The 15,033-nt window shown below is 39.3% G+C and overlaps 1 protein-coding gene and 1 non-coding gene across 2 annotated transcripts in view; both read right to left on the reverse strand.

The window, feature by feature from the left end:
• Positions 1 to 11,269, reverse strand: part of ift172 (intraflagellar transport 172) — a 54,221-nt gene extending 42,952 nt beyond the window's left edge. The window contains exons 1-15 of the mRNA XM_006793547.3: positions 11,084 to 11,269; positions 10,312 to 10,455; positions 9,700 to 9,812; positions 9,566 to 9,605; positions 8,680 to 8,745; positions 8,147 to 8,226; positions 7,659 to 7,746; positions 6,230 to 6,444; positions 6,019 to 6,142; positions 5,632 to 5,727; positions 4,619 to 4,780; positions 4,087 to 4,140; positions 3,754 to 3,857; positions 2,721 to 2,806; positions 1,039 to 1,151 (exon numbers count right to left, since the gene is read on the reverse strand). Of these exons, the coding sequence (XP_006793610.2) occupies positions 1,039 to 1,151; positions 2,721 to 2,806; positions 3,754 to 3,857; positions 4,087 to 4,140; positions 4,619 to 4,780; positions 5,632 to 5,727; positions 6,019 to 6,142; positions 6,230 to 6,444; positions 7,659 to 7,746; positions 8,147 to 8,226; positions 8,680 to 8,745; positions 9,566 to 9,605; positions 9,700 to 9,812; positions 10,312 to 10,455; positions 11,084 to 11,122 (1,524 nt within the window). The 5' untranslated portion in view covers positions 11,123 to 11,269. The remainder of the gene's footprint in view (positions 1 to 1,038; positions 1,152 to 2,720; positions 2,807 to 3,753; positions 3,858 to 4,086; positions 4,141 to 4,618; positions 4,781 to 5,631; positions 5,728 to 6,018; positions 6,143 to 6,229; positions 6,445 to 7,658; positions 7,747 to 8,146; positions 8,227 to 8,679; positions 8,746 to 9,565; positions 9,606 to 9,699; positions 9,813 to 10,311; positions 10,456 to 11,083) is intronic.
• A 375-nt stretch (positions 11,270 to 11,644) lies between these two features.
• On the reverse strand, positions 11,645 to 11,716 carry trnaa-ugc (transfer RNA alanine (anticodon UGC)). Its single transcript has one exon. It is a non-coding gene; the product is annotated as a tRNA-Ala (tRNA).
• Between the last annotated feature and the right edge of the window lie 3,317 nt (positions 11,717 to 15,033).

Here is a 15,033-nt window from a genome sequence, read left to right on the forward strand (position 1 = left end):
GAAAAAGTTAGACTCCACAGAGGGATTCTCAATTACCTGAGTTCTCCTTGTCTTTGCCCCAAGGCTTAAACATCAAACTTTTTTTTACCCCGAGGCAACAACTGACAGCAACTCGCTGCTGCTCTCATCCTCCACACAAGGCCTCTGTGAATATCAGCAACCTCTTACATATAACCAGAAGAAAATGAATACTGTTTTTTAAATGGGGTCTATGACAGCAAAATTAATGTATTCCCACTTATATGATATAAGACGTAACTAAAAGAAAAAAATGAGTTTTGTGCAAAAAAAAAAAAAAGAAAGAAAAAAAAGGCTTTTAAATAGGGACAGTTCATCGTCATGAAGACTTAACATTTAAAGGCCTAGTTTGCTTTTACTCCATCCAGATTATTATATACAGTACGATCTATATAGAGATGTCTGCCTTCTCTGGAACATATCTGTATCAATTAGAGCTCAACTTGTGAATTTCTTAATACAATATAATGCCGTGCTTACAACAACACATGAAGGAGGACCTCCTTTGAAAAGAAAATCTTTCCCAGACATTAAACATCATTATAAAAGCAGATTAAATGTTCACGCTACACCAGAAAGCACGTTCCAATTTTCCTCTAGTCTTATTGTTTTATTCTTTTGTTGATTAATCTTACTCCTTCGGGACTCAAAAAACAGCAGAACAAGTGGGAACCGTGTCATTTAAAGGGATCAAAAGCCAAAAAAAGAAAAGTTGGTAACCTCTGATTTAAACCCTATAGCTAAAATTTCATGCCTTTCCTGGTTAATTTATGGCACCCCCTGGTGGCAAAGACGGTTTCACATTTATCTTGACTGTCAGTCAGAAAGGCTGGATGACCAAAATGGTTCAAAACAGAGCCACAGCGCCTGTTTTGGATGATGGACATGGCCATAACTAAAGAAATGCCCCTAGCATTGACAGCCTTTTCTACTTTCCTCATCACACTGTCTATCATTTGCCCCCTCGCTCTCTTTTTGCCTCTGGGCCTCTATCTCATTGTGCCGAGGTTTTATTCTTACCCGCAGCTTCTTGTCCCTGAACAGCAGTTTGCACCCGGTTTCATTGAGCTCCAGCCAGTCAATCTTGGAGTCGTGGCTGATGGTTCCCAGATTGTAGCCTCCGGCCAAGTCCACTGAGGGGAGAAATAAACCGACAGATTAACTGAGTCAGACTGCCAGTGTCTAGCTAACGCTGGCCTTTTATTCAAGATCACAAATCAGCTAGTTGTTTTATAACTTTCCATAATTCTATCAGGCAGAGCCTGAGCTGTTTCTCTGCTCTCAAAATGTACCTGCTTTGGGATCCAGCTGATATTAGTGTGCTGATGTGAGGCCTATACAGTCTTTTTAATTAAAATGGGGGTTATTGTCCACACTGAGCTAACTGACTTTATACTGCAGTTATTGTAGGTATATTACTTTAGGAGTTTAATATTATGGTAAGTAATCATATGGGCTGGCTGAGTTCCTATATGCTATGACTTGGTCAAATACTACCAGTTTTCACTGAGTTGTATTTGGAACAAAAAGGTGGAATTATCCTCTTTGAGGCACAGGTACCTGTGTATGGGCCTCAGTAAAGTGAAGTTCAGTTACATAATGATTTCATTTATGATTGTTTGCTTTCCTCTTGTGAAGAGTCTCTGCAACCTGCTGTTACCCGTAACACCCTCCTCTGCGTAGCTCTGGGGAGACATTTACTTTTGTGCATAATATATGTACAATATGACTGAAAATGTCAAAAGCAACAATCTAGATCCAATTAACAAGTATGACTTTAATGTCTTATTTATAAATGCTATTAATATATGTTATATGTTCCCCTCAATGACCAGAGGCAGACTTTCATTATGAAGAACATGGCCTTATAACTTCATTTTTAGTCAGCCCATCATACACCATGCTGTCTAGTAGGCCTCCATAATATATTCACCCGCTGCTTAGAATAGTCCCCGAAAAATCTACTGTTTAGTCCTGTTTAAATAATATTAGCCTAAAACACTTTTATAAGCACATTTATAAGATAAAACTTTATTGAGGATGTTTTATGTTTTCAGTACAAACCAAAAGCCTTCAAGGTGTGGGCCAAAGACAAATATTGATGATTTCATGGGAAAATGTAATTAATTGATGAGAACGTGAATTACCTTTATGTTTAACTATTACAACTAAGGGTGTACTCACAATATGCAATCTGTACCATGCTGAGCACATCTGACACCCAAAGTTTCTTTAACTAGCATGAGCCCACTGCGACCTGGCCACTGAAAGACTCAAGCACAGTATTCCAATACTTCCTCAACGACAGCCTCCATTAAAATCTCTGTGGTAAATAATTAATAAATATAAAGGGAATGTGAGAGAACAGCCTGCCATAGCTCACAAAAATGGTCCAATTAAGCCACAAACGCATGAAGCCGTGCTTTTGAAAGAGACAGACAGCGAGCACAAGAGGGCGGAGCTAACATGCTGAGACTAACTGGGGTGTGTTCAGTCACTGAGCGCAGCGTGAGCTCAGGTCATCGGGGGAGTGGGGAGGGACTATGCCTACTGCAAAAGCACCCTGAGTGTTAAATCCTTTTCTGAACCTGGTCACATTTTGAATAGACACAATTACAGTCTCACTTTCACACACACACACACACACACACACACACACACACACACACACACACACACACACACAGAGTTTTTTTTCTTACCAATAGCAATAGTCTTTATGTCAATCAGATAAGCGAGCTTCTTGTTGTCTTCAACTCCTTTCTGCTTCCTCTCATTTAGTCGGACACTAGACACACACACACACACACACACACACACACACACTTGGTTTAAATGACATGACTGCATTCAGCGAGATATGGTTTTAACAAGTAATAACCCAGCATTAGTGCAGCGTAACTGGCTTCAGCTGCTCTTCATTATGTTAAATCCCAGGATGAACCTGGTCATGAATTTGTCATGCTGCAGTGTCCAGCCGGAGGCGAGCAGCAGCCAGAGTATCCGACAGCCATCAGTCACAGAAAGGCTGACAGCACTGACACTTCTGACAGCTCTGAATACATTAACATAGATGTGTGCTGACTAGTTGGTTTAGCCTCACTGACTCCTGTGGACTCCTTACTGTAATGATGCAGAGGATTTCTCCAAAACTCAATACCGCCATCTAATGGTCATGGCTGAAAGCACTTATGAGAAAGCATCAGGGTTAATGTTTGTGTCTCTGTTTGTACCTTATGTATATAAATTTGTCATTTTTATATTTGTTCAAGACAGGAAAAAAATTGGATTTCTCTTTAGTTTTTCAGTATATTACAAATACTGTCTTCAAAAAGATAATGCATGTTTGAATAACCCAAAATATTCCTGTTTGGAAGTGAGATATTGACTTCATTGCCAATATGCAAAACTGTCAATCATTGTAGGTTCAGGCTATTACCATAAATCTATTTTTGGACAATTTTGTAAATGGATGATGAAAGATGTGCTCATGACACTGCTGCTGAATCGTTTTTGTTGCAGTACATGTTGACATAAATGTATGTAATTGCCTGAAATCTCTCCTAGTGTGACTTTTAATCAGAATTATACAGTTGCAACCCCCATCAGCAGATCACTAATACTGCATGCGTGGGACTGTTTCACATCTGTTCCTTAGAACCAAACAAACCGGTTGAGGCGCTCGAGTGTTACTGAACACACTGCTTCTGCATAATTATGAGGAACGGAGCCAACCTGATGAGGTGGGGGTTCATAAATTCCGTGCGGACTGATCCCAGAATCTCGTTGCTGCTGTACTCCACCAAGCTCAACTCCCCGGCATTAAATATCATGCACACCTGAAAACAGAAACAAGAACAGGGCTGTGAATACAGCAGAGTGAAGAATGTAGTTTTATGGACAACATGACAGGACCTGATATATAACCTCCTTTGCCGAGGTAATTATATTTACTAAACACTAGGCCTTTGTGCTCCTTGGCAAGCCTATAAATAGTAGTTTGGGGGTTTTTTTAATAAGAAAAAAAAAATAATCTGCACACTGTCTAAATGGTTAGTGTGTACTCACTGTTTCATTTTCAAAGAAGAACTTTTCATTTCCCCCAGAGCCAGTCCAAGGCACCTGGGAGAGGACAGAGAAAGCAGAATTAACTTTAATACAAATATTACAACAATACTGCGAACATAACACAATTACACAGTGTGAAGCGTGCATTTACTGTGAGAATGTGACATTAATGTTTGTGAACCACACACTCTTATTGCACCATAATGATGTGATTAACTGATTACTCATGTTTAGTTGTTAAGTATATGTGATAGAGAACAAAAATTGACAGTTTATGACCAAAAAAATGCAACAGCATGTCAGCTTGCATATTCTCTAGGATGGGGTTGCACGCTTATAAATGTTGGGTCTCTCTAGCCCATTGAACTAAAATACCTTTTATTAAATGCAGAGACCTAACTTCAAAGCCTTCACCTGTATTTTTGGTCACAATGTTTCCCTTTTCCTATATTATTCCCTTCCAACAGTACCACTCCTGTTACTTCTTTGTTTTATGGTATATTCTTTTATGGTATAATACTTGAGGTCCAACCTCGCTTAATTTATTTGTCAGGAGATCTCCCAGCAGGAGCGTATCTGATGTGTGAGCCATCAGGTAGCGATCTTTCCCCATGATCTTCACTTCTTCTATCTCATAACCGTAATAGGACTTCAGGACAACCCGAGTTCCTGTGGAGAGGTTCTTTACTATCACCTAGAATTAAAAGAAACAAAACAAAACATATTCCATCTTTACTTACGGTTTTGAAATCCAGTAACAATCGATTCACACACTGATATTTGATACTTTCAACCTGTTAATCCTGTTAAAACGCCAGTCAGTTCAGTGTGGTGGTCGTTCCAAGCAGCAAAGTTAATCGCAAGAGACTCCTTCTTGTGTGTGTTCATAATGTGTGTATTTATTGTATAGTTTTAATTACTACTTTGCTTCTGCAAATTAGTGTGGCCTACAAGTAATGTGGTATGCGGCACAGACTCATGCTTATTCCTATAAAAACAAAAATATTAAATTAAAAAACATGGCTTTTTTTTTTAAGATATTTTCTTAGAATTAGCAATTAGTGTTGTTTTTCCCTATTTTCTAAGGGCAACATTATAAACAACAACAAATTAACTACGGGAAATAGTAAAAAAAAAAAGGCAGATATATTCATGTTTGATGGCTTAAAAATAATGAAAAACAAACAAGATGTGTATTTCCAGCATGGCTTTTTTTCCAGACTACTGTAAACATTATTTTCTGCTACATTTAATTTGTCAATTAAGAAGAAAATCAGATAAACAAAAAGGCTGGATGATTGTTTTCGGAGCTCATCTCTTTCTTAATCATACAGGGCTGCTTGTTGCACCTGAATTCATTAAGTCTGCATTACTGCTCTCACAAAATCAACGGGGCTGTTTTCACATCGTCTGTTAATTAGCAGAAGAAGGAGAGCAAAGAGACGTCTGAAATTGCCTATTTGGTTGTCTGTTTGTCTAATTTAGTGAAATTACAAACACTGTGGTTCAGCACTGATGGTTTTCTTGTTGCCTGGCTGTTCCTACCTGGCTCAGGCCAACGTAGGTCACCTCATACTTGTTCTTGTAGATGGTTCTTCGCAGGCAGCAGTCAAACAGCTCCACTCCTCCGCACAGTGTTCCCTGTTGAGACACAATCAACAATTAAACACCTAAAAAACGCAATTTACATTTTCTAATCTGGTTTTTTTTTTGGTCATTTTCAGATGGTAGCAGCACAGAAATTAATAGTTATTGCAGAACATACATGCTTTCAGAGTCATCATAAGCTGTTGGAGTCAAGAGTTGGTGAAAGAAATTGAGACCAAAAGGCATCAACAATGCTGCTCTTAAAGTCACACTGCAGGTTAAAATAACTTTTTTTAACCTTTATTTAAGCAGACAGTCACAGAATGTGTTAGATCAAGTATTTACAGCGCAGAGGCGTGATCCGTCTTTCTTCCAGGCCAAGCTGGTGATTGTGTAGAGGTTGGAAATTTCTTTAGGTTTGGCTTCATCCCACATTCCTCTCCTCGGAGACCAATTAAACACCCGCAACCTGGACAAACATCAGAAAGGAAAAACAAACTTAGCAGAAACATCATGATAAACTTTCACTTTAACTGTGATGCTGCCACACACTGACCGGTCAAAGCTGCCAAACACCACAGATTCCCCACTGGGGCTGGCGACAGCCACGGTGAACTCCTTCTCTGTTCGGTCGCGGCTGTAGTCGAAGGTCTGCAGGATGTGTCCCTCTCTGCTGTAGGCCACCACCTTCTTGTCACAGCCCCCCACCATGATGCTGTTTGCACCCCAGGCTATAGCGTAGGGTGGGCACGAGTGTGTCAGAAGCTTACCCTGTGGCAAGTAAACAAATGTGTGAGAAGATATGTGTTGAATGGTGTAGAACTTTTAAAATAGGAATAAAAAATGCATGAAGGCAAACAATCTGTAGCTGTGTTCACTCATGCACTGAATATCTGCTCTTTTCCAGACATGCTGGAGGCGCAGTCACATTAAAAATTTAATCTTTTCTAACCCTCCAGCTCATTAATACACACTCTGTGTGACGTCTGATTGCATCAATACGAGAACAGTGCAGGTAATAGTCTGGTAAATTTAAAGCATGTAAGTGGTCATCCTGTTTCCTGCCTCCTGTGTGCTGTATGCAGGCAATACTTCATCTAGACTGAACGTGCCATGGTTCTTGTTATATCTGTGTCTGTCAGCAGGTTTATTCTTTTAAGTCTTCCTGGTACTTTCTCTGTTTGTTTTTTTCTTTTAGTTACTTCCTGTTTTACTTTGTTTTAGTTTTTTTTTTCTTTCTTCTGTTGCTTCTTTCCCTCCTTCATCATCAAGAGTCTCTTATTTGTGCCTCCTCTTCTTCTGCTTCCACCAGTCGGTGACCTGAAATTCAGTCTGATGTTTACCATGCTGCAAAATCTCTCAATTCCCAAAATGCATCTAGAGAACAGAGGAATTGCTGGAGGATACACAGGTGTATCCTTCGGGGAAGTGTTTTCATCTTAAGTGTATAAAAGAGGTGTGACACACAGCTGGAATATACAGACCAAGATCATTTAAATGCTTGTTGCACGCATCTCTGATGGGACTAAGACGTGAGCAGAGGCATTAATGATGTGCAATTTGGGAAATGAGAAAGGGGAATTATTTGCCCCACGCTCATTAGTTCACGTGTTTGACTGTTTCCACTTGTGCCTAGGGTTGATGCGTGTGCATAGATTATCCTGTATTTCTCCTTTTCTTGGGTGTTTCCCAGTTTGCCTCATTATGCTCTGTGTTTTTTCTGTTTCATTCACTTTAAGACGTGATGTTCTTGTTTTTTGTTTTCTGTTCTTTTTTTTAATCACTCCTTAAAGGCCTGTTTTTAATTCATTCTGTGTGACTCCTGCTCCTCATGACAAAGCAGAATTTTTCCTATAGTGAGAATGCGTCTGAAAATGACCATTTCCATTGGTGAAAAGAACAACTTTGTACAATGTCTTAACCTGATTTCCCAACATTTTCTGGATTTCATGTGTGAAAAAACAGCTCCTGTAGGTGAATCGTACCTGGGATTCCCCTGAGCCTTCATCATCAAAGAAGTACCGCACAACTGTCCCATCAGCATGGCCCGATATGATCCCTTTACCAGAGACACTGACACAGAGCAGAGATCTTAAAAATGACACGCAGTGTCCACAGAACAAATGCAGCGAAGCAGACAATTATTTCACAAGCTATACACATGGGAAATAGCTCATAACTTTAATAAGGTCAGCCCACACTTCACGCTGGGACCCTTGTACAACTTTTTGGTAAAAAGAAAAAAAATCTTTTTGGTTTTGATTTTATGGTATTTATACAAAGAAATCCTGATCATAAAAGCAGTTTCTGCACAGTAGTTCCTATTTTCAAGTTTATCAGCTCATCTTCAGACTCAATACATATATATATATATATATATATGTATATATGTGTGTGTGTGTGTGTGTGTGTGTGTGTGTGTGTGTGTGTGTGTGTGTGTGTGTGTGTGTGTAAAGATATTTTAAGCACTCACTTTGATGCCAGTGAGACAACCCAGGATTCTGTGGCGTAGATGGTTGAAGATTTGTTTGTCTGAGTGTTGGCAAGCCGAATCTGTAAAAAAAACATCAGAGAACTTAAAATATCCTTAAAATGTCCAAGTACACTGCGGTTGGATTTAGAGAGCAATACAAAGACTTAACATCCCAGCTGGAAAAGGCTGTGAAAATATTTCACATTTACTGCATAAAGATAAAGTAATACCGATTTTTCACCAAGAGGTTTTAATGCATCTAAATTATGTTCTATAAATTCACTGATGCATATATTTCTTTTTACTAACATCTTTGTATTTGTATGTGTGGGTACATTTCTAAATGAATTATTTATGATTCTGACAGTTTTTGAACTCTACAGAAAAAAGCTTTGACAAAGAAATCAGACCATGTGGAACTAAAATGTCTACAAAAATCTAAAGGATACAACTGTTATTCTACTACACCCATATATAATGCCTGATACTTTTACTTAATATTAAAATAAACATATGAAATATCCAAGACATACCTTGCCTTCAACTAATCCGTAGACAATAGCATGCTCTGCAGGCCAAAGAAGGCATGTCACAGCACTCTGCAATAAAGATAAGAAAATAACACAACCATGTTGATGACACAAAGTTGAGAGAAAGCTAAAAAATGTCATGTTTGTAAGGAAAACAAAACTTATCACCCAATTAAAAACTAATACCAGAATAGATTCATCAACAGCTAAGCCCTGCAAAGTGTATTCACTTTGAGCTCTACAAAAAAAAGCTTTGACAACCGAATCAGACCACGTGGAACTAAAATGTCACAAAAATTTAAAGAACACAACTATTAGTCTACTACAATTATACACATATGTAGAAAACAGAACATATCTGATCATTTTTCAATTTTATATGTCTAAATGATTTATAATAATATATTTTAATCAGTCCTCATTTGTTATCCATGTCTTTGTTTTATGTAGTAGTAGATCGCAGTAGGTGCTCATATTAAACATGTTCAAAGTTTGAAAAAATAAATAATCCCTGTGAGCCAAAAACTTAGGCTTCAGATTACTATTAACTCTCAGATTCAACAGCACAGAGACTCCATCGACATGCCCTTCAAACCTTTTGTTTGCATGCAGCAGCCAATTAAACACAGCTGGCATAATGAGAGGAACTAAAACTACTTGCTTCAGATGTGAGATTATCTGAGACAGGTGGACTAAATGATGATTACTCTGAACTTTAAACTAAGCAAAGCTACACTGTGCAAAAGTATAAAAACACATGCTTAAACATGAGTTTAATAGATTCCTTTTATGGAAAGAAAAGTTTCAAGTTTTGACAAAAAGCATAGTCACTGCCACTTTTAGCGTGCTCCTCAAGGCAATAACAATGCATTAAATCACGTTTTCTTACCGTCTGAACAAATTTATTGCAGATGACTTTCTTGTCCCCCCTAGGAGAGACGAGAAAACTGATTAAAGCTTCTGCTTTGAATTGTACCAAAATATAAACTAATGAGAAAAATGGAACTAAGCAGAGGTAATTACCAGTCCTCTCCGATTCTGTAGACAAAGATGATATTGTCGGATTGGCCGATGGCAATTTTCGTGGAATCTGGTGAGAAGGCCATGTCATTTACAACATAGCTCTGCTTTCCATACTGAGAAAATAATACATATGAGTAATTATTATTATAGAAAAGCACTCTAACATAATAACACACCACACACCAACAAACCCACAGTGCTCCTGGCCTATAGAAATCCGTCATGGGGGCCCCGCATAGTAAAACTGTAGGACCTGATTGGGCAAACACACAGTGAGGCCCTACATTTCAGCCCATAGTGAGCTGCCAACAGTGTGGGTTTGCCCACAGTGGCCTCACATGGGCCTCAAGAGGATATGTTTGCTGGATAGATACCCAGTTGCATTTAATATAGATTTTACAAAGCAACTTGGTGTAGGCTACAAATACAAGCACAGAGTTCAAAATAAATGGGTGTTGTCACAATGGCAATGGTACATCTTTTATATACAGTCTATGATTCCAGCGACACATTTGGTTAATGGCAAGTAATTCATCATCATTTCTTTACATTATATACAGCACCTCTTTTCATACACACATGCAGTTCAAAGGACAACGGGATTTGTCTCACCTTGGCGTCCACAGGTTTTGTGGAGAACTTGTCCCTGCTCTCTCCATGCTCATCATACAGCAACACCACCCTGTCCACAGTGCAAACAGCGAACTTGATGTTGTTTGGTGCCCATGCCATGCAGGTAACTTTGGCAGCAAACTCCTGTCAAAGCAGGTAAACAAATCAGTCCTAAAGCACTTGTTTTATAGACTTGCTCTTATACGATTGATATACCTTTATTAGTCCCACAAGGGGAAATGATGTCCCCTTTTAAAATCCTTCTAATGATTGTGTATCTGTTACACGTGTCTTTATGCTTCTACTCTAAATGAAAATCAGTGTTTCTCTGTTTTATCTTGTGTTTGGCCCTGATTTCTGTTTTTCTATAAAATCATGTTTTAACTAACTGTTGTCTATTTTGGCCAGTAGAGATACTCTTCCTTATGAGCGACAGTTAGATGTTAAATTTGATCAGACACGATAGATTTAGGTGTTTTAAAATCCAGTTTAGGACGTGCAGACTTTTGGCCATGTATTAATCATAAGGACGCCGTGTTTATGTGCTAGCAAGCCTGGCTAGTTAAGTGCAAAAATCCGCTTTCAACAACAGTTCAGCGTGGGTCAGTAAAATCAAATTCATGCAAAAAATAAATAAATATATCACGAAACTGGTGCGCAGTTTCAGCTTTCCAGTATAAACATGATTATCTGGCTTCCAGAACCAGTTATTGTTAGCTAACTCGCGCTGGCTTCATAGCACCAGTTACCGTTAGCTAACTCGTCAACTTACCCGGGAGGTTAAAAGTGTCTTGAGATACTTCAGTTGCATTCTGAGGGAAGCTCGTACACAGAATGGTATTATTATTGCTGGAATATTCCTCAGATTTTGGTCATTTTGCTAGAGAGCCAGGGGTAGCGCAGAGGAGGTTGGAAGTAAACTAACTGTGATCTCCTTAGTTACCGCTGGGGCTGGACTTGCGGTGCGTTCAAAGCAATAGGGAATGTGAATGTGAAGTTTGTCAGCTCTCGGGCTTTTGTTTCTGCAAAAGGATACCATTAAATAATTGAAACAATTTTAACCCGGTAGAGTCGTTCCAGGTTACGCCACAGGCCGTGAACAGAACTGCTTCGATTATGTGATTTCTATCCGTTTATTCTGTTTACTCTCTAAAGAAGCTACGATTTCCGTCATTATATATCAGCCGTCAAATGACAGAATTCCCGGAGCTAAAACATGCCCACGTTTAGTAAGGGAACAGTTCAGTTTAGTTGTGATATTTAAATAGTCACATTTTAGGTTAAGATTAAACAGTTTTGAGGAATTTTCCCCAAAAAAAGAAAAGAAAAAATGTGGAGATGCCGGGGATTGAACCCGGGGCCTCATACATGCAAAGCATGCGCTCTACCACTGAGCTACATCCCCTTCTGTATGGAAGCCGCGAATGTAGTATATTTATTCGCATACATCCGCACTATACCCACACTTGCTAACTGTTTCTTCACTGTATCATACTTGTTTAAAAAAATCATTTCCATTCCGCATATATTATGCACATTGCTTACACTTTCTTCAGGTATACCAAACCGTTGAATAAAAATATTAAAGTTAAATAAATGTAAATTTATGAACAAGTCTGGATTGTAGCCCCCACAAACTCAGCCTGCCCGATTACACACTTGTGAAATTTGCTGTTAACACCACTTTAGATTTATCTTTTACTTTTCATAATCTCTATATATTATTAGCCATTTAAATGGTGAATACACACCACACATTTTACGTCAATATCAAAATTGTAAGAGTTGTAAGAACGTTTTTACCTGGGCACAGAACAAAATGTTAAATTGCCGCTGCAGATACGCCCCTCTAGCGTGGTGACGTAGAGGTCACGTGGAAGTGTTAATTTTCCAAAGTGTACCAAGGAGTACCGGAAATCAGTGAAACCCTCACGTGTATGACGAGATGTTGCCAATTTTTATGTCGCACAAAATCAGAGACAAACGCATGAAAATGTTTATTACAATTTAGGATGCATATTGGCTCTAAAACAAAGTAACTCTAAATTATTGATTCATGTAAACAATTTACTTATTTTCATGACAATATGCATTTTGTTGACTTCTAAAGATAAGAATTTATATACTCTGAATACTTGGCATTGGAACCAACTATTGAAATTATTAAGTTAAAGTATAAAAACTTTTCAAACACCTTATCCCATACTTCTCCAGATTCCACAGTAATTGTGTCAATTTTGTATTGAGGCAAAAACCTTTCATTAGGTTAATAGAAACACTAACACTTATATTGTAAGGTAAATACTGTACAATAATAGTCCCTACGTTTTCCTAAATCATGTTCTTCTTAAGGCATTGAGATATAATTTTTTCATGAATATTTTTTGTAACATTTTTTAAAGTTGAAAGTCCTCTGGTGTTTGGGCGATCAGATCCCATCAAACTAAACAGGGCACAAATGAATGTTGGACAATGTGGGTAATGTCAGTAATGATAAGTGTTAGTGTAATTTATGGGGTTTATTTATTTAAATTATTATTTAATAAATCTAACTTGGCAAAATATTGCAAACAGCCTAGTCTCAAATTCTACTTTATTTTAATGTATCTCCAAAAGTTGATAAGATAAGATAAGATAAGATAAGATAAGATAAGATAAGATAAGATAAGATAAGATAAGATAAGATAAGATAAGATAAGATAAGACTTTATTGATCCCACAACGGGGAAATTTTTGTGTCACCTCAGCTCAGGTACAGATATATGAAGGAAATACAAAAATACAAATAAGTACAATCAATGAAAAAAAGTAAGATAATGCACTATATACAATGGTAGCATACACAGTATGTGATTATGGATATAGTTGGAAATATGGAAGACATAAACTATATAGCTTGGAAGGTCATGGAAGGTCCATTATGCATGAAGTGGTGACCGTGGATGTTCACAGTGTCCAGTGACTTATGACATCGTGATTGAGGAGTTATAGAGTCTAACTGCTGTTGGGATGAATGATCTGCGAAAGCGCTCCTTCCTGCAGCGAGGGTGTTTCAGTCTCTGACTAAAGGAGCTGCTCAGCCCACTCACATACTCATGCAGTGGGTGATGTGGGTTGTTCATGATGGATATCAGCTTTACTAACATCCTCCCCTCACCAACCACCTCCACAGACTCCAGGGGACATCCCAGCACGGAGCTAGACCTCCGCACCAGTTTGTCAATCCTGCTCCTGTCCCTGTCCGAGCATCCACTCCCCCAGCAGGTCACTGCATAGAAAAGGGCAGATGCTACCACAGTGTCATAGAATGTCCTTAACAGAGTCCTGCAGACTCCGAAGGACCTCAGTCTCATCAGTCTCCTCCTTGATTCTGTTCATCTGGACGTAGCGTTTTGTGGGAGAAACGTTTCGTCACTCATCCAAGTGACTTCTTCAGTCTCAGCTGACTGCAGGTTTCCCCAATCTTATAAACAGCAAATTTGCATAATGACTGAAACCAGCCCACTGAAGGAACAATGGGCTGTGAGGTCAGTTCCTTAATCATAATTATGCAAATTCTCATGACCATTGATCAACAACCACTGACCAAAATCCATTGATCAAAGACCACTGATCAATGGCCATGAGTACATTCACAGAGAGTTGGGGAATGGCTGCAATCACAGCATTGTAAGATGGTGAAAGATGTACCCTTAGGCCCCCTCCTCAATTCAGAGATGGTCTTTCCCTTTTCACGTAAATGGCCTCCTTGACTCCGCGCTCAAACCAACGTTCCTCCCTGTCCAGGATGTGTGCATCCTCATCATTAAAAGAGTGCCCACTGGCCTGTAGGTGTAAATAGACTGCAGAGTCCTGGCCTGACGAGTTAGCTCTTCTGCGTTGTGCCATCCGCTTCGCCAGAGGTTGTTTGGTTTCCCCGATGTATAAATCTTGACAATCCTCCTGGCACTTAACAGCGTACACTGTGTTACTCTGTTTGTGTCGGGGGACCCGATTCTTGGGGTGGACCAATTTTTGGCGCAGCGTGTTTTGGGGTTTAAAAGCCACAGAGACCCAGTGTTTAGAAAAAATGCGCCTCAACTGCTCTGATACTCCTGACACATGTTTTCACTACATGATCACAGGATCACTACATGTTTTCACTTAGGCAGCGGTTGTCCTTCTCTCCTGGATTGGCTGGAGCTTTCTTTAGGTGCCTTTCCCGCTTTGACAGAAGTCCAGCTGGGATAACCACATTTACTCAGGGCCTTCTTGATGTGCTGTTCTTCTGCCTCTCTGGCCGCTGTGTCTGTGGGGATGGTGTTCGCTCTGTGTTGTAGCGTCCTGATGACACCCAGTTTGTGCTCCAGTGGATGATGAGAGTCAAACCTTAGATACTGATCCGTATGTGTAGGTTTACGGTACACGTCAGCTTTTAGATGTCCCCCATTACTGATGGAAATCTCACAGTCTAAGAAGGCTAACCTGCCACTTTTCATATCCTCCCTGGTGAATTTGATGTGTCGGTCCACCGAGTTAATGTGATCCATGAAATGTAGTACGTCCTGAGATTTGATTTTCACCCAGGTGTCATCCACATATCTGAACCAGTGGCTTGGTGGTGTTCCAGGGTAGGATAGCAAAGCCATCTTTTCCATTCTTCCATGTACAAATTGGCCACGATAGGTGAAACTGGGGAGCCCATGGCACACCCATGTTTCTGCCTGTAGAACTGACCCTTAT

The sequence above is a fragment of the Neolamprologus brichardi genome, chromosome 15 (genome assembly GCF_056152115.1).
Source record: "Neolamprologus brichardi isolate AB-2024 chromosome 15, ASM5615211v1, whole genome shotgun sequence".
Taxonomy (NCBI): Eukaryota; Metazoa; Chordata; class Actinopteri; order Cichliformes; family Cichlidae; genus Neolamprologus; species Neolamprologus brichardi.